General features: G+C 37.7%; 2 protein-coding genes across 6 annotated transcripts in view; one reads left to right on the top strand and one right to left on the bottom strand.

Moving 5' to 3' along the window:
* The window catches only part of REC114 (REC114 meiotic recombination protein), a 183,611-nt gene that overhangs the window by 74,673 nt on the left and 88,253 nt on the right, over positions 1–20,685 (bottom strand). For all 5 annotated transcript variants that reach the window (XM_059890776.1, XM_010809032.4, XM_059890777.1 and 2 more), the window contains exon 2: positions 10,067–10,156. In XM_059890776.1, the coding sequence (XP_059746759.1) occupies positions 10,067–10,156 (90 nt within the window). The remainder of the gene's footprint in view (positions 1–10,066; positions 10,157–20,685) is intronic.
* On the top strand, positions 16,075–16,616 carry LOC101902111 (small ubiquitin-related modifier 1-like). Its single transcript, XM_059890718.1, has 2 exons — positions 16,075–16,261; positions 16,309–16,616. Exons 1-2 carry the CDS (start codon positions 16,075–16,077, stop codon positions 16,338–16,340), a joined length of 219 nt encoding a protein of 72 aa, XP_059746701.1. The 3' UTR covers positions 16,341–16,616.

Below are 20,685 nucleotides of genomic sequence, written 5' to 3'. Positions count from 1 at the left end.
AGCATATTAAAAAGCAGAGACATTACTTTGCTGACAAAGGTCCATCTAGTCAAAATTATGGCTTTTCCAGCAGTTGTATATGGATGTGAGAGTAGGACCGTAAAGAAGGCTGAGTGCCAAATAATCAATGCTTTCAAACTGTGTGTTGGAGAAGACTCTTGAGAGTCCCTTGTACAGCAAGGAGATCAAACCAGTCATTCCTAAACCCTGAATATTTATTGGAAGGACTGATGCTGAAGCTCCAAAACTTTGGCCACCTGACGCGAAGAGCCAATTCACTGGGTAAGACCAATGCTGGGAAAGATTGAAGGCAGGAGAAGAGGCAACAGAGGATAAGATGGTTGGATGGCATCACTGACTCAATGGACGTGAGTTTAAGCAAGCTTCAGGAGATGGTGAAGGACAGGGAAGACTGGTGTGCTGCAGTCCATGGGGTCACAAAGAGTTGGAATGACTGAGCGACTGAACATCAACAAGGCTAAGCCATAATGTTTAGTAGGCTAAGTGATTAAATCAATTTTTGAATGAATATTTTAAATTTATGATGGGTTTATCAGGACATAATCACATATTAAGGAAGATCTGTGCATATTCAGAAGTTGCTATAAGAGAACAGATCTTACAAGTTCTCATCATAAGAAAAAAAATTTGTTAACTATGGAAGGCGATGGATGTTAACTAGATAACTATGGTGATCATTTTGCAATGTACACAAATATCGAACCACTGTATGCTTGAAACTAATAATAGTATATGTCAATTATATACTACAATTAAAAAACCAAGAAAATAACAACCATAGTGAGGATGTAGAGATACTGGAATCTTTGTGCACTGTTGATGGGAGTGTAAAATAGGGTAGCCACTGTGGGAAAAAAGTATGGTAGTTCCTCAAAAAGTAGAATTACCCTATGTTCCATTAACCCTTCTGGGTATACACCCAAAATAACTGAAATCAGTCTCAAAGAGATATTATACACCCATGTTCATAGCAGCATTACTCACAGCAGGCAAGAGGTGCAAACAAACCTGGTGTCCACAACAGAAGAATGGATAAACAACGCGTGGTGTATACATGCAACGGAAGATTATTCAGCCTTAAAAAAGAAGGAAATTCTGACACACACTGTAACTAAATGACTCTTGAGGACCCTGTACTCAGTGACACAAGCCAGTCACAGAAAGACAAACACTGTATGATTCTACTTACATGAGGTAACTAAAGCAGTCACATTCAGAGACAGAAAGTAGACTGTCTGTTGCCAGGGCTAAGCTGGGAGAGGGGCGATAAGGAGTTATTGAATGAGTAGAGTTTCAGTTTTTCAAGATGAATTCTGGAGATATGCTGAACTGGCAATGACTGCACAAAATGTCAATGTCCTTCATGTGTGCTTAAAAATGGTGAAGATGGTAAGTTTCATGTGTTTGTATTTTATCAGGATTAAAAACAAAGTTGAAAAGCCCACAATATATAAGAGAGAATCTGTTCAAAATCCAAGACTGGAAAGGGGAATCCAGTTGAACTTGGGCCATGGTAGACTGAAGATGGAGCCAAGGTCTCCCAGCCTTTTGGTTGTACCAACCCTTTGAAATAAGTAACAACAGAATGGCCTAGTGGTGGTTCTGCATGGAGCCTTTTGGCAACAATATTCTTACATGGATGCAGGTGCTAATTTAACAGGCAAAATGGAAACCTATGGTACTACTGTGCCAAGCTACAGTTTAATCTGAAGCATTAAGTTCCCATGGACCTCACAGTAGGTGGCAAAGAACTATGAAGTTTAAGGGAAATCAAATCTAAATAGCTGCCCAGGTCCAAGCAGAGAGCTCAAAGCCTGTTTGGATTTCGATAAAATAACATCACAGAGGGAGCTGTTACCAGGCCTGAGCAATTAATCTTTCTGAAAAAAGTGAGTTTGTACTTTTTCGGGGGGAGGAGTTGTGCAGCTTCTACAAAATTTGATAGTATAAATACAGTGCATTTTAATCCATGCCAATAATTAGATTCTCATACTAAAAAGGAAGTGGCTAAAACTTTCCATGGCTATCCTATCCCTACCTTTTATGGGAAAAATTCTAAAAATATATCACAATCCAGATTAGTATGAAGGGAGAGGGCATGTAAATGTAATACCAACACAAAATTGCAAATGAAATGTGCTATAATCTAAAAATGTTTCCTCTTCTATGTGTTGCTTCCTGTGGAATCCAGAAAATACTGACTACACTACATACAAAACTATCCTTTGATTTAGGGGCAAAATGTTTATTAAATGTTGTGGTTCAGTTGCTAAGTTGTGTCTGACTCTGTGACCCCGCCCTCCATGGACTGCAGCACACCAGGCTTCCCTGTCCTTTACTGTCTCTCAGAGTTTGCTATAATTCATGTCCATTGAGTCGGTAATGCTATTTAACCATCTCATCCTCTGCTGCCCTCTTCTCCTTTTGCCTTTAATCTTTCAGAGCATCAAGATCTTTTCCAAAGTTTTTAAAAATGTGTTATTTTTATCACACACATATACATAATATAAAAATAAAATTTTTATAATAAACACTGATGTGTAAGAGCTAAATATTTTTAAAGTTTTTAACATCAACAGAACTAAAACAGGAAAAAAACTTCTCAATAGATACAGAAATATCATTCAGCAAAATTCAATGCCTATTCATGATTGAAAACTCTCAGCAACCTAAAATAGAAGGTAACTTCCCCAATCTCATAAAGGGTTACTGACAAAAACCCTACGGCTAACACTATACTTACTGGTGAAGACTGAATGCTTTTCTCCCAAGACCAGGAACAAGACAAGGGTATCAACTCTCACTATTTCCATTCAACATCATAAAGGCTATCCTAGCCAGTGCAATCTTGGGGGTAAATAGCAGGGAGTGGGCGGAGTATGTAGAGTGAAAAGAGGAATGTAAAACTGTCTATTTAGACAACAGATCACCTATGTAGAAAAAACTACAAAACATCTACAAAAAAGCTGAAGAATAAATGAATTCAGCAAGATCACAGGATATAAGGTGAACATGAAAAAATTCAAATATATTTTTACTCATTAGCAACAAATTATTAGATATTGAGATTTTTAAAAATTCTCTTTTAACCTAACTATAAGTATTTGTGGACAAATTTAGCTAAGTATGTATAAGACCTATTGTGAAAACTATAAATTCACTGCTGAAAGAGTTTATGAATAAATGGAATAAATAGAAGATATAAATAAATGGAGAGTTATAACATGCTCATGGGTCAGAAGACTCTATTAAGATGTCAATTCTCTCCAAGATGATTTATAGATTCAAAGGAATTCCAATCAAAAACCCAGCAGGCTTTTTTGCAGGAAGGCTGACTCTAAAATTTAAACAGAAATGCAAATAACAGAACAACTTAGAGAAAGAACATGGAGGAATTACACTACCAATTTCAAAAATTACAACAAAGCTAAAGTAATCAAGACAGTATGTTATTGGAGTAAGAACAGACATTTAGGTCAATGGAAGAGAAAAGAGAGTCTAGAAATAGATCCACACATACACAGAAAACTGATTTTTTAAAAAAGTGCCAAGGTAATTTCAATGACAAATAGACTCTGCAATAAATGATGCTGGGACAATTGTTATATATGTGTGAAAAAATTAACCCAGACCCTTATCCCTCACTATATATTAAAAATTAATTCAAAGGTTCCAGAAGTAGGTTCCCTAAGATCCATGATTATGTTCCATAACAGTAATGTTTTCAATACCATATTGCTTTAATTGAAGAGAAGAAAGGATACTATACAAAATAATAATAAACATTAATGTTATGCAATGTTACAAAAAATCATAATGGGCTATTGGCCTAAATGTAAGGGCTAAAATCATAAAATTTCCAGAAAAAAAAACATAGGAAAATATCATTACAATCTCAGAGTAGATGGAAATTTCTTACATAGCATACAAAGAGAATAAAACAGGACTTGATTAAAATTTTAGGCTTTAGCTCATCAAGAGACACTGTTAAGAAATGAAAAGGTAAGCCACAGACTGGATGAAATATTTGCAGAACACATTTCTGATAAAACAGCTATAATCAGAATAAGAACTGAGAAATGAAAATCAAAACTACCATGAGATATCACTTCACACCAGTCAGAATGGCCACTGTCAAAAAATCTACAAATAATAAATGCTGGAGAGGATGGGGAGAAAAGGGGACCCTCTGACACTGTTGGTGAGAACATATATTGGTATATCCACTATGGAGAGCAGTATGGAGGTTCCTCGGGAAACTAAAAATTGAGCTACCAAATGATCTAGCAATCCCACTCCTGAACACATATCCAGAGAACATGGTTTGAAAGGATCACATGCACCATAATGTTCACTGCAGCACAGATTACAATAGCCAAGACAGGGAAGCAACCCCTATGTCCACTGACAGATAAAGAGGATGTGGCACATACGCACAATGGAATAAAAGAATGAAAATCAGCCACTAAAAGAAGAAATCACACTATTTGCAGCTACATAGACGGTGGACCTGGAAATAATCATGCTAAGCGAAGTCAGACAGAGAAAGACAAATACCATATGATATCACTTACATGCAGACTGTAAAAGAAATGATACATGTGAACTTGTTTACAAAACATAAACATACTCACAGACTTGGGAACAAACTTACTGTTACCAGGGGCAACTGTGGCAGGGACAGACAGACTGGGAGTTTGGGATTGGCCTGTCCTCACTACTGCCTTTAGAACAGATAACCAACAAGGACCTACTGCACGGCCCAGGGGACGCTGCTCAATATTGTACAGCAACCTAAAATGGGAAAAGAATCTGAAAAAAGAATAGATAACATATATGTATAACTGAATAACTTTGCTGTACACCTGAAACTAACACAACACTGTTAATCAACTATCTCCAATATAAAAATTTTAAAAAAGAAATGCGAAAAAAGGAAAAAATAAAAACTTATTCAAATATGAAAAGGCAATTAAACATGGAATAAGATAGAAACAAGACACTTCAATAAAATACACAAATGGTAAATACACACAAAAAGATGGTCAATATCATTAGCCTTTAAGGAAATTAAAATTAAAACCATCATGAGATACCACTACATATGTACAAGAACGGTTACATAGTTAAACTTGACAATACCAAGTGTCAGTGAGGACATGGAATAACCAGAACCCTCATACACTGCTTGTAGGAATGCAACCCTGAAAAACAGCTTTGCAGTTTCTTATAAAGTTAAACACAGATGTACCATATGATCCAGCAACAGTTCCTGTCTTGGGAATTTACTAAAGAAAAATGAAACAAAAGGCTGTATGCAAATGTTTATACCAGCATCATTCATAACAGTAAAAAAATGGGACAACCCAATGTCTATCAAAAATTGAATGGATAAACAAATTAGGCTTATCCACATAACAGAATACTATTCAGTAATGAATGAACGCTATGGATGACTCTCAAAAGTATTACACTAAGTGGAAGAAGCTGGACACAAAAGGACTACATATTGTATGATTTTATTTATATGAAATTCTAGAAAAGGCAAATCTATAGTGACAGAAAGCAGATGATTGGTTTTGCTAGGTGCCAATGGTGGGCAGAGAGAATGAACTACAAAGAAGCGCAAGGAAACTTTTCATATTAATTGAAATGTCCTATATTACGATTGTGTGGTGGTTATACAAATACATATGTTCATCAAAACACATCAAACTGAACAGTTAAAATTAGTTAATTTTATTTTATGTAAATTATAACTTAATAAAGGTATCTTTTGAAAAAGTGTTTAAAGAAAGATTTTTACAAATATTAACCAAGTTATACACATATGTGCAACATGTACCAAATGGTAGACAACTCAACAGTGATGTCTTAGAATTTTATAAACTTGGTCTTGTCACTGCCATGCAAAAATCATTCCATGTGTGATATAAAGTTTGTAACAACAACTACTACTGGTGCAAAAGAATGGAGCAGAGACAAGAATAGGATGGGACCCTATGTCTGAGGAGGTCAAACTGCATTACTGTCACCATCCAGCAAAGATCCATGACAGTGACAAGGAGAATTAGTTTGTGCTAGACATCCATCAGTTCACCATCTGGAATATCCTACTTTCGAAGTTAAACAAGAAATCTTGTCTCTTGGCAACTGATATAAGCCCTAATAGTGGCTTATAAAGCACAACTGTCCAAGTAGTGCTACAATTTTAAAAATAACAAGGAACACAAAGATGCCTTTGCAGGTCATATCACATTCAAAGATAAAGCTATCTTCCACTAGAGTGGAGAGATGAATTGTCACAGCATACAACTGTGGGATGCTGCCATATTATAACAGAACATGTAAGAGATTCACTAAAAATTCATATCTTTTAAATATATTTGACCTATTTATTACTGCTTGTCCCCACCAGAACGATGACACTCCATCATGACAGGGATTTTTGTTTTTGCTGTTCAATGCTGTATCCCTAGCACCTAGAACAATGCCAAGCATACAGTAATTGTTCAATAAACATTTGTTAAATGAATATATTATGTCTACATAGTCAGTAAATATCTATACAAATTTATTATGTCAATATAGATATCAATCACAGCTAAATGATGTAATAGCCTTTTCTTACATTTCTTTTCTTATACAATTTCCTTGACTGGAAATTACTATCTTGTTTCTCTAATCATTTTGTTTCTAAATATCAATTCAAATATAAACTTTTATTCTACAAATAATAAATGCTGTAGAGGATGTGGAGAAAAGGGAATACTCTTGCACTGTTGGTGAGAATGTAAAGTGGTACAGCCACTATAGAAAACAGTATAGAGATTCCTTAAAAAACTAAAAATAGTTACCACATGATCCAGCAATCACACTCCTGGGCATATATCCAGAAAAAATGAAAACTTTAATTTGAAAAGATGTATGTACACCAATAGTCATAGCAACACTATTTACAACAGCCAAGACATGGAAGCAACCTAAACGTCCGTCGACACATGAATGGATAAAGATCCGGTGTGCCCAATGGATATTACTTGGCCCATAAAAAGAATGAATTTTTGCCATTTGCAGCAATGTGAATAGACATAGAAGTTATCATACCAAGTGAAGTAAGTCAGATAGAGAAAGACAATTAAATGAATTTATTCATAGAACAGACACAGGCTAACAGACACAGAAAACAAACTTATGGTTACCAAAGGTGAAGGGGGAGAAAAGGATAAATTAGGATTAACATATACACATTAGCATATTTAAAGCAGAAAAGCAACAAGGATTTACTGTATAGCACAGGGAACTATATTCAATATCTTGTAATAACCTATAATGGGAAGATAATCTGAAAAATATATATATAACTGAATCACTTTGTCATATACCTGACACTAACATGATACTGTAAATCAACTGTACTTCAATTTAAAAAAATGAACTTTCAAACAAGGAGATTTTTATTTTTCCTTTATATATTTCTTTATTCCATAAGTTTTCTATGATATATCTGTGTTTATGTGTATTCAGAATGAAAAACATTTTTAATGTTATGCATTTTTATAAAATTAGAGCTTTTGGAAAACAAGATTTAAAATGTTAATAAATACATATCTATCAATAATTACTTTAAATTTCAATGAACTAAGTGCTCCAATAAAAGATACAGAGTGGCAGGCTGGATATAAAATAAGAGCCTACAATATGTTGCCTACTGGCTTCTGGCAATGGCGATCTACTCCAGTACTCTTGCCTGGAAACTCCCATGGATGGAGGAGCCTGGTAGGCTGCAGTCCATGGGGTCCTGAAGAGTCAGACACGACTGAGCGACTTCACTTTCACTTTTCACTTTCACGCATTGGAGAAGGAAATGGCAACCCACTCCAGTGTTCTTGCCTGGAGAATCCCAGGGATGGAGGAGCCTGGTAGGCTGCCGTCTATGGGGTCACACAGAGTCGGACACGACTGAAGTGACTTAGCAGCAGCAGCAGCAGCAGAGACCCATTTTAGGGTGAAATAAACCCATAGATTGAAAGTGAGGAATTAGAAAAAGATATATTTCATGCAAACAGAAATGACGGGAAAGCAGGGGTAGTGATATTCATATCAGACAAAAACAGACTTTAAAACAAAGGCCATTAAAAGACTTAAATATCAGATATGACACTATAAAAGTCCTAGAAGAGAACACAGGCAAAATATTCTTTGACATAAATCGTAGCAATGTTTTCTTAGGTCAGTCTCCTAAGGCAATAAAAATAAAAACAAACAAGTGGGACCGAATCAATGCATTAAAAAATGAAAATACAACCTATGGAATGGGAGAAAATATTTTCAAATGATGTGACCAACAAGGGTTTAATCTCCAAAATATACCAACAGATAATATAACTCAACAACAACAAAAAACCAAATGACCCAATTTAAAAACAGACATTTCTCCAAAGAAGATAGACAGATAGCCAGACACCTGAAAAAGATGCTCAGCATCACTACTTATTAGAGAAACACCAAAGCCAAACTACAATGAGGTATCACTTCACCCTGGTCAGAATGGCTATCATTAAAAAGTCAAGAAATAACAAATGCAAGAGAGAGTGTGGAGTAAAGGGTATCTTCCTACACTGCTGGTGGGAATGTAAGTTGGTGCAACTACCATGCAAAACAGTATGGAGGTTCCTCAGAAAACTAAAATATAGAACTACCATATGATCCAGCAATTCTACTAATGGGTACTTGCACCCCATGTTCATAGCAGCCAAGACATAAGAGAATATTACTCAGCCATAAGAAGAGTGAAATTACGCCATCTGCAGCAACATGGAGGAATCTAGAAATTATTATACTAAGTGAAGTAAATCAAATATCATAAATCACTTATATGTTGAATCTAAAATATGATATAAACGAACTTACTTACAAACAGACTCACAGACATAGAAAACAAACTCATGATTACCAAATGGGAAAGATGAGAGGATAAATTAGGAGTTGGGATTAGCAGATAAAACTACAATATATAAAACAGATAAAGAACAAAGATTTATTGTATAGCACAGAGAATTATTAGGTTGGTGTAAAAGTAACTGCAGTTTTGCACTGTTGAACTTTGCCGTTTGATATTGGAATACATTCTTAAGTAAATGTGGTTATGTTATACACCATTTTAATGTGCATTTCTTGCTTTAAGTTTTTTGCTAATGATTTACTGAAGTGGAAGTGAAAGTGTCAGTCACTTGGTCATTTCTGACTCTTTGTGACTCCATAGAATGTAGCCTGCCAGGCTCCTCTGTCCAGGGAATTCTCCAGGCAAGAATGCTGGAGTGGGTGGCCTTTTCCTTCTTTAATCTTCCTGATCCAGGGATTGAACCTGGGTCTCCGCATTGTAAGCAGATTCCTTACTGTAAGCAGATTCCTTACTGTCTGAGCTACCAGGCAAGAATTCTTGCCTGGAGAATTCCCTGGACAGAGGAGTCTGGCGGGCTACAGTCCATGGTGTTGCAGAGTTGGACACGACTGAGCAACTTTCACTTTCAGTTTTCAGTGACTTATTATTTGGGTTTTTTTTTTCTATTTATTTTAGACTATAGAAATGATATAAGACAAAAAGCAAATTTGAGCAAATTTTTCATTTGAGTTCAAAATGGGTTGTAAAGCAGTAGAGACAACTTGAAACATCAACAACCAACTGAGAGCAAGTCAGTTACTAAACAACAATTCCTCTGCACATGTTTTTTATCTGGAAAACTCTCCATCCATTTCTCTATAAATCTAACCTGTCTTCAACCCAATCTCCCCAATGAAGAATCCTTTATAATACTGATTCATCTTAACCCTCTGATCCATTTTGACTCCCAAGAAAACTCTAAAAATCCCTTTAATGGCAGGAAATACTATCTTTTTATTTCTATTATAGAACATTCAATAAATGCTTAATTTGTTGAACCTGATAAATTTCAATGAGACTGAAGAACCTTAAGGATACAAAATTAATGTAAAGCTTAAAAGAAATATATCCATATATGCATATTATATGCATAAAACCTACCAACAGTGTCTGTCCTTGGGAAATGAAGAAATGCCCCGATATAACTATGGTGAGAACAAGATGCCCAGATTCTTCACTGGAGTCAAAAACCTTGAAAAAGAAAGAGAAAAACGTATTTAAGATGTTTCTGTTAGTTAGTTTTGATAGTTAAAACCAAACTATCTTCTTACATTCATCTTCCAAACTAAATGTTCCCTTCCCCTCATTTAATCTGTAATCATTCCCCTATAGTTTCAAGTTTCTCCTCGTACAGGAGTTAAAAACCAAACTTTTTAAAAAATATAACTAAAACCAATATTTTAAAACAACAATACTAAATCAGGAATTGAGAGATATGGAGCCTGAGTCAACCACTTTTGAGTTACATTTTAATAAATCATTATCTCTGAGCCTGAATTTCCTTTCTGTAACATGGGAATAATACCTTACAAGTTGTTGTCAGACTACAGAGTCTGTTTCTTAAGCCATATACTCCATTTTTATAACCCCTCAAAATCTGGTGTTTTTCTTGAGATGGGATTTAATTTGTAATGTCACTTGGCAAAACTCTGTTAGCCTTTGCCCTGCTTCATTTTGTATTCCAGGGTCAAATCTGCCCGTTACTCCAGGTATCTCTTGACTTCCTACTTTTGCATTCCAGTCCCCAATAATGAAAAGAACATCTTTTTGGGTGTTAGTTCTAGAAGGTCATGTAGGTCTTCATAGAACCATTCATCTTCAGCTTCTTCAGCATTACTGTTCAGGGGATAGACTTGGATTACTGAGAAACTGAATGGTTTGCCTTGGAAATGAACAGAGATCTTCTGTCGCTTTTGAGATTGCATCCAAGTACTGCATTTTGGGCTCTTTTGTTTACTATGATGGCTACTCCATTTCTTCTAAGGGATTCTTGCCCACAGTAGTAGATATAATGGTCATCTGAGTTAAATTCATCCATTCCAGTCCATTTTAGTTCACTGATTCCTAAAACGTCGATGTTCCCTCTTCCCATCTGTTTGACCACTTCCAATCTGCCTTGATTCATGGACCTAACATTCCAGGTTCCTATGCAATATTGTTCTTTATAGCATCGGACTTTATTTCCATCACCAGTCACACCCACAACTGGGCGTTGTTTTTGCTTTGGCTCCATCTCTTCATTCTTTCTGGAGTTATTTCTCCACCGATCTCCAGTAGTATATTGGGCACCTACCAACCTGGGGAGTTCATCTTTCAGTGTCCTATTTTTTTGCCTTTTCATGCTGTTCATGGGTTCTCAAGGCAAGAATACTGAAGTGGTTTGCCATTTCCTTCTCCAGGGGACCACGTTTTGTCAGAACTCTCTACCATGACCTGTCCATCTTGGGTGGCCTTACCAGGTATGGCTCATAGTTTCATTGAATTAGACAAGGCTGTGATCCATGTGGTCAGTTTGGTTAGTTTTCTATGATTGTGATTTTAATTCTGTATACCCTCTGATGGATAAGGATAAGAGGCTTATGGAAACTTCCTGATGGGAGAGACTGAAGGGGAAAATTAGACTTTTCTCTAATTCACTTTAAATTCCAAATTAAAAATCGAGTAACATTCTGGATGCCAAAGAAGGTATGCTAAACCCTGCACTATTTCCCTCAGTGGTTGTTATTCAGCCTCTTTCCCAATATTAGGAATTCAGTTATCTGTACAATGCTCTTCCATCATAGTTTAAACAGACTACCTTGTAATTTTCATGAACACTTAAAACGGCAAGGATAGCTAGCAATCAAGCATAGCTATTGAAACTGGAGCCTGAAACAAATTCTTTGGGAGACAATATTCTAACATGACAGTTAAACATTTTTTTTAAAGAACTATAACATATGTCCCAAAAAGTGCTCAACACTTAAATGAACAGTTCAATGACGGATGATAAAGAAAACACCATGTTGAGATGGTGGCTCAGATGGTAAAGTCTGCCTGCAATGCAGGAGATGTGGGTTTGATCCCTGGGTGGGGAAGATCCCCTGGAAAATCCCATGGAAGGAGGAGCCTTGCAGGCTACAGTCCACGGGATCACAAACAGTCGGACGTGACTGAGCAACTAACACACACATACATCCAGAAATTACTCTAGTGCTATCTCCCAATCACTACCTTCTCCCTCCTCCCCCTAAGATAATATTTATCCTGACTTCTAACACCATGCTTTGGTTTTATTTATACGAATAGAATCATAGAGAATTCTTTTATGTCTAGCTTCATCCATTTTGCATGTACCTGAGTTCATTATCATTACTGTAAAATACCATTCTATGACTATATCACAATTTATTTTTCTTTATTCTATTGATGAATATTGTTTTCCAGTGTAAATCTACTGCAAATAAGGCTGTTTAGAACATTTTTATATATCTTTCTTGTTGGACAGAAACACTCATTTATGGCGATGACAATTCTTTCCAAATAATTTTATCATTTTTTTCTCCCCTGACCTTCAAACTTTTACATCTTTTTTATTTGGCTGTGCCATGTGGCATGTAGGATCTTAGCTCCCCAAGCAGTAGGAATCACAGAGTCTTAACCACTGGATCACCAGGGATGTCTCCAAACTTTTACACGTAATTGGTACTTAACAGTCCGTCATCTCAAAATTAACAGCCCTTAACTTGACATCCAAATCTTCCCATTCATTCAATATTCACAAATTGTCAAGCAAGTGGCATCTGTTGCCTGTCACCAGAAGTAGAAAGCCAAACACTTCTGCTCACTGTATCGTGGTACTGGAGTCACAATGGAAAACAACAGTCAAGCAGTGGAGGAAACAGTATCTGATCAAGCTCAGTACTGGAGGCTGGTTCCCCCATGGCCAGCAAATCCCTCTAGGCGGCCATGGAGGGCAGCTGGCCGGTACTCACCCGTCAAGGCTGTAGCACAACGACTCCTCCTTCTCTCCCCAGGGGACAGATACAGCAGTGCAGCTAGTGCAGCTGGCCAGCTGCCATATGACGCTTAAGCAGAACTTAGAAGCACAGGCTGTGAGGACTCTATCTCTTGCTAAGTAAGTGTTCCAGGTCCAAGGCCCACTCTTTGTAGCCAAAAGGGGAGGTTGCAAGGCTGCAGGCACAAGACATCTACCATGGACCAGACTGCTGTAGGTTTCTGACTCCCACAGTTTTCCCACCTCCTACCTCAGAATATAATTCTATACTTCCATTTTGTTAGGTCAAACTGTGGAATCATTCTTGAATCCTGTACTTTTTGCATACCCACATCCAAGAACAAGTCCTTCAAAATATGCAGAATCTAACCACTTCTCACAAGTCTGGTCTGAGTTAGCATCATCTCTAGCTGGATTATTATAATAACCTCCTAACTGGCTTTCCAGTTTCTATTCTTGCTCTCCCCTTCCAACACATTTTATTCTCATTAAAGTAGCCAGAGTGGTCCTTTTTTTGGCAAGGAATACAGACTTTATTCAGCAGGCCAGGGATCCAAGAAGATGGCGGACTAATGTCCTAAAGTACCATCTTCCAGAGTGATCCTTTTAAAACCTAAGTCAGGTCATGTCATTTCTAGCTCAAAACCCAATAGCAGCTTTCCATTTCTTTCAGAGACTCAGGCAAGGTGCTCCACAATCTAGCCCTCCATTACCTCACTGCTCTCATGTCACTTTGGCCATGCTGCTCTGGCTGCACTGGCCTCTTTGCTGCTTCTTGAACCTGCTAGACATATTAATGATTATAAAGCTCAGGGATTTTACAATTACTGTTCTATCTGAAATTGTCTCATCCTAGATCCACATGACTCATTCTTTGATCTTTTTCAGGCCTTTGCTTAAATATCATATTTCCAAGTAACATCTTTCCTGACCATCCTACCAAAAACTGCCAACAACTCCCGGCCCCATTATCCAAATCAGGTATTGCTGCTGCTGCTGCTAAGTCATGTCAGTCATGTCTGACTATGTATGACCCCATAGATGGCAGCCCACCAGGCTCCCCCGTCCCTGGGATTCTCCAGGCAAGAACACTGGAGTGGGTTGCCATTTCCTTCTCCAATGCATGAAAGTGAAAAGTGAAAGTGAAGTCACTCAGTCCTGTCCAACTCTTAGCAACCCCATGGACTGCAGCCCACCAGGCTCCTCAGTCCATGGGATTTTCCAGGCAAGAGTACTGGAGTGGGGTGCCATTGCCTTCTCCAAAATCGGGTATTAGGTTGGTGCAAAAGTAATTGCAGTTTTGCACAGTTGAACTTTACCATTTGATACTGCAATACATTCGTAAATGTGATTATATTATACATCATTTTAATGCACATTTATCACTATGTTTTTTGCTAAAGACTTATTACTTACTGTTCATTTTATATTTATTTTAAAACTAAGGAAATGATGTTAGACAAAAAGTAAATTCAAGCGATTTTCTTATTTGCGCTCAAAATTGCTCATAAAGCAGTGGGGACAACTTACAACATCAACAAAGCATTTGGCCCAGGAACTGCTACAGAATGTACAGTGCAGTGGTGGTTCAAGAAGTTTTGCAAAGATGAGAGCCTTGAAGATCAGGAGTGCAGGGACCGGCCATCAGAAGTTGACAGTGACCAATTGAGAGAATCATAGAAGCTGATCCTCTTACAACTACACAAGAAGTTGCTGAAGAACTCAACGTCAACCATTCTCCAGTCATTAGACATTTGAAGCAAATTGGAAAGGTGAAAAAGCTTGGTAAGTGGGTGCCTCGTGAGCGCAGTGAAAACCAAAATAATCATCATTTTGAAGTGTCATCTTCTCTTATTCTACACAATAACAATGACCCATTTCTCAATTGGATTGTAATGTGTGATGAAAAGTAGATTTTATATGACAACCGGCGATGACCAGCTCAGTGGCTGGACTAAGTAGAAGTTCCAAAGTATTTCCCAAAGCCAAACTTGAACCACAAAAGACTGGGGTCACTGTTTGGTGGTCTGCTGCCAGTCTGATCTACTACAGACTGAATTCTGAATCCTGGCGAAACCATAATATCTGAGAGGTATGCTCAGCAAATTGATGAGATACACCGAAAACTGCAATGCCTGCAGCTGGCACTGGTCAACAGAACAAGTCCAATTCTTGTCCATGACTATGCCCAATCACACCAATTCTTAGCAATTCTGGTTTTTTTTTTTTGTATTTACTTATTTATGTCTACATATCTTCTTTAAAAGTAGATGGATATAAGGGATTAAAAACAATATTTAACGAATCCAAAATAATAAGAATATAAAAGGAAGAACAAGTGGGACAAAAACAAAGAAAATACCAAGACTACTTATACCTAACCCTCTCAATGACCACATTAAATGTAAATGGTTTAGACATTTCAATAAAAGACAATCTGACAACAGGATGAGAAGACAAGGCACAACTATATATGAATATAAACATATAAGAAACAAAAGGGTGAGAAAAATACACACTGCTAACACTGTGGTGTTGGGGAAGGCTCTTGAGAGTCCCTTGGACTGCAAGGAGATCCAACCAGTCCATCCTAAAGGAGATCAGTCCTGGGTGTTCACTGGAAGGACTGATGTTGAAGCTGAAACTCCAATACTTTGGCCACCTGATGCGAAGAGCTCACTCATTTGAAAAGACCCTGATGCTGGGAAAGATTGAGGGCAGGAGGAGAAAGGGACGACAGAGGATGAGATGGTTGGATGGCATCACCAACTCAATGGACATGAGTTTGGGTAGGCTCCGGGAGTTGGTGATGGACAGGGAGGCCTGGCGTGCTGCAGTTCATGGGGTTGCAAAGAGTCAGACACGACTGAGCTACTGAACTGAACTGAATACTAGTCAAAAGAAAGCAGGAATAGCTATATTAATTTCAGGCAAGATCATCAAAAGGTATAAAAAAGATCATCTCATAATGATAATGAGTCAATTAATCAAGAGACATAATTATCCTAAACATTTACATCACCAATAAGAACTTAAAAATACATGAAGCAGGCAAGGTTCTGCCTACACAGGCCATTGCTGTGCAGAGACAGCAAGGGATGCCACCATCATCATGTCTGACCAGAAGGCAAAATCTTCAATTGAGGACTTGGGGGATAAGAAGAGAGGAGAACATATTAAACTCAAAGTTACTGGACAGGATAGCAGTGAGATTCACTTCAAAGTGAAAAATGATGACATATCTCAAGAAACTCAAAGAAGCAACTGTCAAAGACAGGGAATTCACATAATTCAACCAGGTTTCTCTTTGAAGGCCAGAGCACTGGTAATAATCATACTCCAAAAGACCTGGGATTGAAGGGAGAAGATGTGATTTAAGTTTATCAGGAACAAACAGGGGGTCATTCAATGGTTTCGATATTCTTTTTATTTTTTTTCCCTTAATCCTTTTTTATTTTTTAAAATAGTGCTTCTATAATGTGGTGTTTAAACCAGAATTGAAAACTGGCACCCCTTCTCTGTAAGGTATCTAGTAATTTGAATTCTAGTGCCTATTATTTGTTATTGCTTGTTTTCATTGTGTTGATCTGGTGATCAAACCTCATGCATGCATGCTCAGTCATGTCTAACTACTCTGCAACTCCATGGACCGTAGCCCCCAGGCTCCTCTGTCCGTGGAATTTTCCAGGCAAGAATACTGGAATGGCTTGCCATTTCCCACTTCAGGGGATATTCCTGACCCAAGGACAGAACCAATGTCTCCTGCACTGGCAGGCGGATTCTTTACCACTGCACCACCGGGGAAGCCCGATCAAAGCTCAGCCCCCCTCACACTGCACTCTCCCTTTTAAAAACCGTATGTGTGCACAGAGGCCACCTTTCCCAGAACTGTGGATTTGCAGGCTTGTGATAAATAAGATCAACTATTGCAAGTGTTATATAATGACTTTCCAATCAGTCCTGCAGCATGTGACTGCTTCACTCCCAGTCTAAGACTTTCAGTGGGAGATGGAAGTCTTTCAGAGAACTGAACTGTGGAAAAATGACCTTTCCTTAACTTGAAGCTACCTTTAACATCTGAGAAAGAAAGAAAGTGAAGTCGCTCAGTCGTGTCCGACTCTTTGTGACCCCATGGACTGTAGCCTACCAGACTCCTCCGTCCATGAATTTTCCAGGCAAAAATGTGGGTTACCATTTCCTTCTCCAAGGTAACATCTGAGGGTCTGGACCCAAAGAAGTGGAATACCAGGTTGGCATCAAGATGACAGAGGTGGTGAGAATAACGACTAACTCCAAAGATGGCTTCACTGAAAGAAAGCATCTTAAGATGAAAGAAAAATCTTGTCAAAAGATCCCAGAAAAGTTCTAATTTTCATTAGCAGTTAAAGTTATTCATGCAGAAGTATATACAACAGAACACTTTATTTATACTTTTTGGCCTGGGATACATAGGTTTTAAATGGACATCATCTGTACCAGCTTCATTAAAATATAACAAAATATTTGTAAAAAACCATAAAAATACATGAAACAATAATTGATAGAACTGTAAGGAAAAGTAAACAAATCCACAATTACAGTCAGATTTCAACACCCACTCTCAATAACTGACAAGTACACAGAAAATTAGCAAGCATATTGTAGACTTGAACAACACTACCAACCAACATGACCTGACTGACATTTACACAACACTCCACTCAATACCAATAGGCTTGGCCTGGTAGCTCAGCTGATAAAGAATCTGCCTGCAATGCCAGAGACCCTGGTTCAATTCTTGGGTCGGGAAGATCCTGTGGAGAAGGGATAGGCTACCCACTCCAGTATTCTTGTACTTCTTTGGTGGCTCAAATAGTAAAGAATCCGCCTGCAATGTGGGAGACCTGGGTTTGATTCCTGGGTTGGGATGATCCCCCTGAAGACGGCATGGCAACCCACTCCAATATTCTTACCTGGAGAATCTCCATGGGCAGAGGAGCCTGGCGGGCTACAGTCCATGGGGTTACAAAGAGTCAGACATGACAGTGACTAAGCACAGCAGCGCACCACTCAATATCAGCAAAATATATTTTCTTCTCAAGTGAACACAGAGCATTTATAACATAGACCAAACTCTGGGCCATAAGACAAGTCTTAGTAAATTTTAAAGTATGTTCTCTGAGCAAAAATTAAGTTAGAAATCAGAAACAGAAAGATCTCTGAAAAGGTTCCCAAATATTTTGGAACTAGACAATGTACTTCTAAATACTATAAAGTTGGACTATAAGCTGAGCGCCGAACAATTGATGCTTTTGAACTGTGGTGTTGGTGAAGACTCTTGAGAATCTCTTGGACTGCAAGGAGATCCAACCAGTCCATCCTAAAGGAAATCAGTTCTGTATATTCACTGGAAACACTGATGCTGAAGCTGAAACTCCAATACTTTGCCTACCTGATGTGAAGAACTGACTCATTGGAAAAGACCCTGATACTGGGATTGAAGGCAGGAGGAGAAGGGGACAACAGAGGATGAGATGGTTGGATGGCATCACTGACTTGATGGACATGAGTTTGAGCAAGCTCCGAGAGTTGGTGATGGACAGGGAAGCCTGGTGTGCTGCAGTCCATGGGGTCCCAAAGAGTGGGATACGACTGAGTGACTGAACTGAACTTCTAAACAACCCATGGGTAAATAAGAAATTAAGAGAGAAATTAGGAAGTATTCTGAACTGAATGTAATTCACCATGTTAATAAACTAAAAAAGAAAAATCATAGGATGACTGCTCAATAAATGAAAGAATGTACAAAAGACATTTGACAATATTCAGTATCCATTCGTGAATTAAAAAAAAAAAATCAGCAAACCAGGAATAGAAGGAACTTCCTCAAGTTGATGAAGGGCATTTATGAAAAAACTACAGTTACCATCATGCTTAACAGTGAAGGACTAAAAGCTTTCTCTCTAAGATAAGGGACAAGAATATCACCACTTCTATTTGACACTATACTGGAAGTTCTAACCACTGAAATTAGGCAAGAAAAAGAAATAAAAAGCACTCAGACTAGAAAGAAAGATGAAAACTGTCTTAACTATCTTAATTCACAGATAACAAGATCATTTATATAGAAAATCCAATTCCCTAGAACTAACAAATGAATTTTAGAACAACTGCAGGATACAAGATCAATAAATGAAAACTAAATATATACAAACTAGTAAAGAACAACTGGAATCTGGGATTTTAAAACATCAAAATTTACAACAGCATGAAAAATATGAACTAGTTAGGTATTAATATAAATATTACAAAAGGAGTAAAAGATCTATAAGCTGAAAACTGACAGAAATTTAATATACAGTAAATATATGGAGAGAGACACTTTGTTTACAGGTAGGAAAATTTAATATTGTTAAATGCTGTCAAATGCTGACATAGGCAGAATAATAATCCCCACCAAAGCTTCCTGACATTATCTCTGGAATCTGTAAATATCTTATCTTACATGGCAAAGGGGACTTTGCAGATGTGATTAAGTTAAGGATCTAGAGACAAGAAAGTATTCTGGATTTTCCAGATGGGCCCAATGGAATCCTAACGGTCCCTATAAGGGAAAGAAGGAGGCAGAAGAGTCAAGAGTCAGAGAAGGAAACCTGTCTGCTGGCTTTGAAGATGGAAGGATAGTAGAAGTCAAGGAACTCAGGTGGCCTCTAGAAGCTGGAACAGGGAAGAAATAGTCTCCCCTAAAGCCTCCAGAAGAAATGCGGCCCTGCTGACACCCTAATTTTAACCTTTTAAGACCTGTTTTAGACTTCTGACCTCCAGAACTATAAGCAAAGCATTAGCAAACTAAGTTTGGGTTGTTTTTTTTTTTTTAAGTCACTAAGTCTGTGGCAATTTGTTACAGCAATAATAAAATTTTAAATTCTTTTGAAGAAATTAACAAGCTGATTCTAGAATTCATGTGGAAACCCAAGGATCCAAAGAAGAGGCCATAAACCAAGTGTTTAGGTCAGTCAACTAACATTAACAACGAACCCACTATGTATTGCTCTCTCTTATAAGTGTTTGGGAAAGAAAAAAAACATAGAAAGGAATGTCCTTGACCGCTTCATTGATTCATTTGCTCATTCAACAAATATTTACTGGGCACCTAACGGATGCTCAGAAGCATTTTTTTAGATGGGCTACATCACTGAACAAAACATTAGCTGCCCTCATGGATCTAATGCGGGATGAGATGCAAGACAAGGTACAGACAACAGTAAACAATAAATCAGTGGCATACCAAGAGCGGGATGGTGAGAGCAGTCACCCTGGTGCAGGCAATAAGGGAATGCTTTGTTGAGAATTTATAAACAATAGCTGAACTCACTAAAAAGCAGCTGCTCTTTATTACCACCCAGTGCTAGCAATTCTAATCAATGTCACTGATGAAATACCCTTCCCCGAAAAAAATCTTTTGTTGATCTAAGTTCTAAACAACTGCTGAGTTTAAATAATAAATACTGCTGAGTTTAACCCTAAGATTCAAGTTTTCAGATTTTTATTATTTATTCTTTAATAAACTTTGTTTCCTACATAGACATTCACCTGGAAAACTCCCAATTATAAAGTTGGCACACATATATGCAGACTTAACCACATATATCTGCTTCAAGAGACTCTCACAAGGCTTTGATATACTTCAAGCTTGCTGCAAAGTTCTTGTCTCAAACGCTTTCTTAGGATGCACTTCATTTCA

The sequence above is a fragment of the Bos taurus genome, chromosome 10 (assembly GCF_002263795.3).
Source record: "Bos taurus isolate L1 Dominette 01449 registration number 42190680 breed Hereford chromosome 10, ARS-UCD2.0, whole genome shotgun sequence".
Taxonomy (NCBI): Eukaryota; Metazoa; Chordata; class Mammalia; order Artiodactyla; family Bovidae; genus Bos; species Bos taurus.
The sequence above is the reverse complement of the archived record's forward strand: the minus strand, read 5'-3'. Positions and strand labels throughout refer to the sequence as shown.

Bases quoted from the DNA above. Each gene is read 5' to 3' on its own strand.
- LOC101902111 (XM_059890718.1), top strand. From the start codon at position 16,075: ATGTCTGACCAGAAGGCAAAATCTTCAATTGAGGACTTGGGGGATAAG. The intron at 16,262-16,308 runs GTTTCTCTTTGA...ATACTCCAAAAG, and splicing joins AATTCACATAATTCAACCAG to ACCTGGGATTGAAGGGAGAA.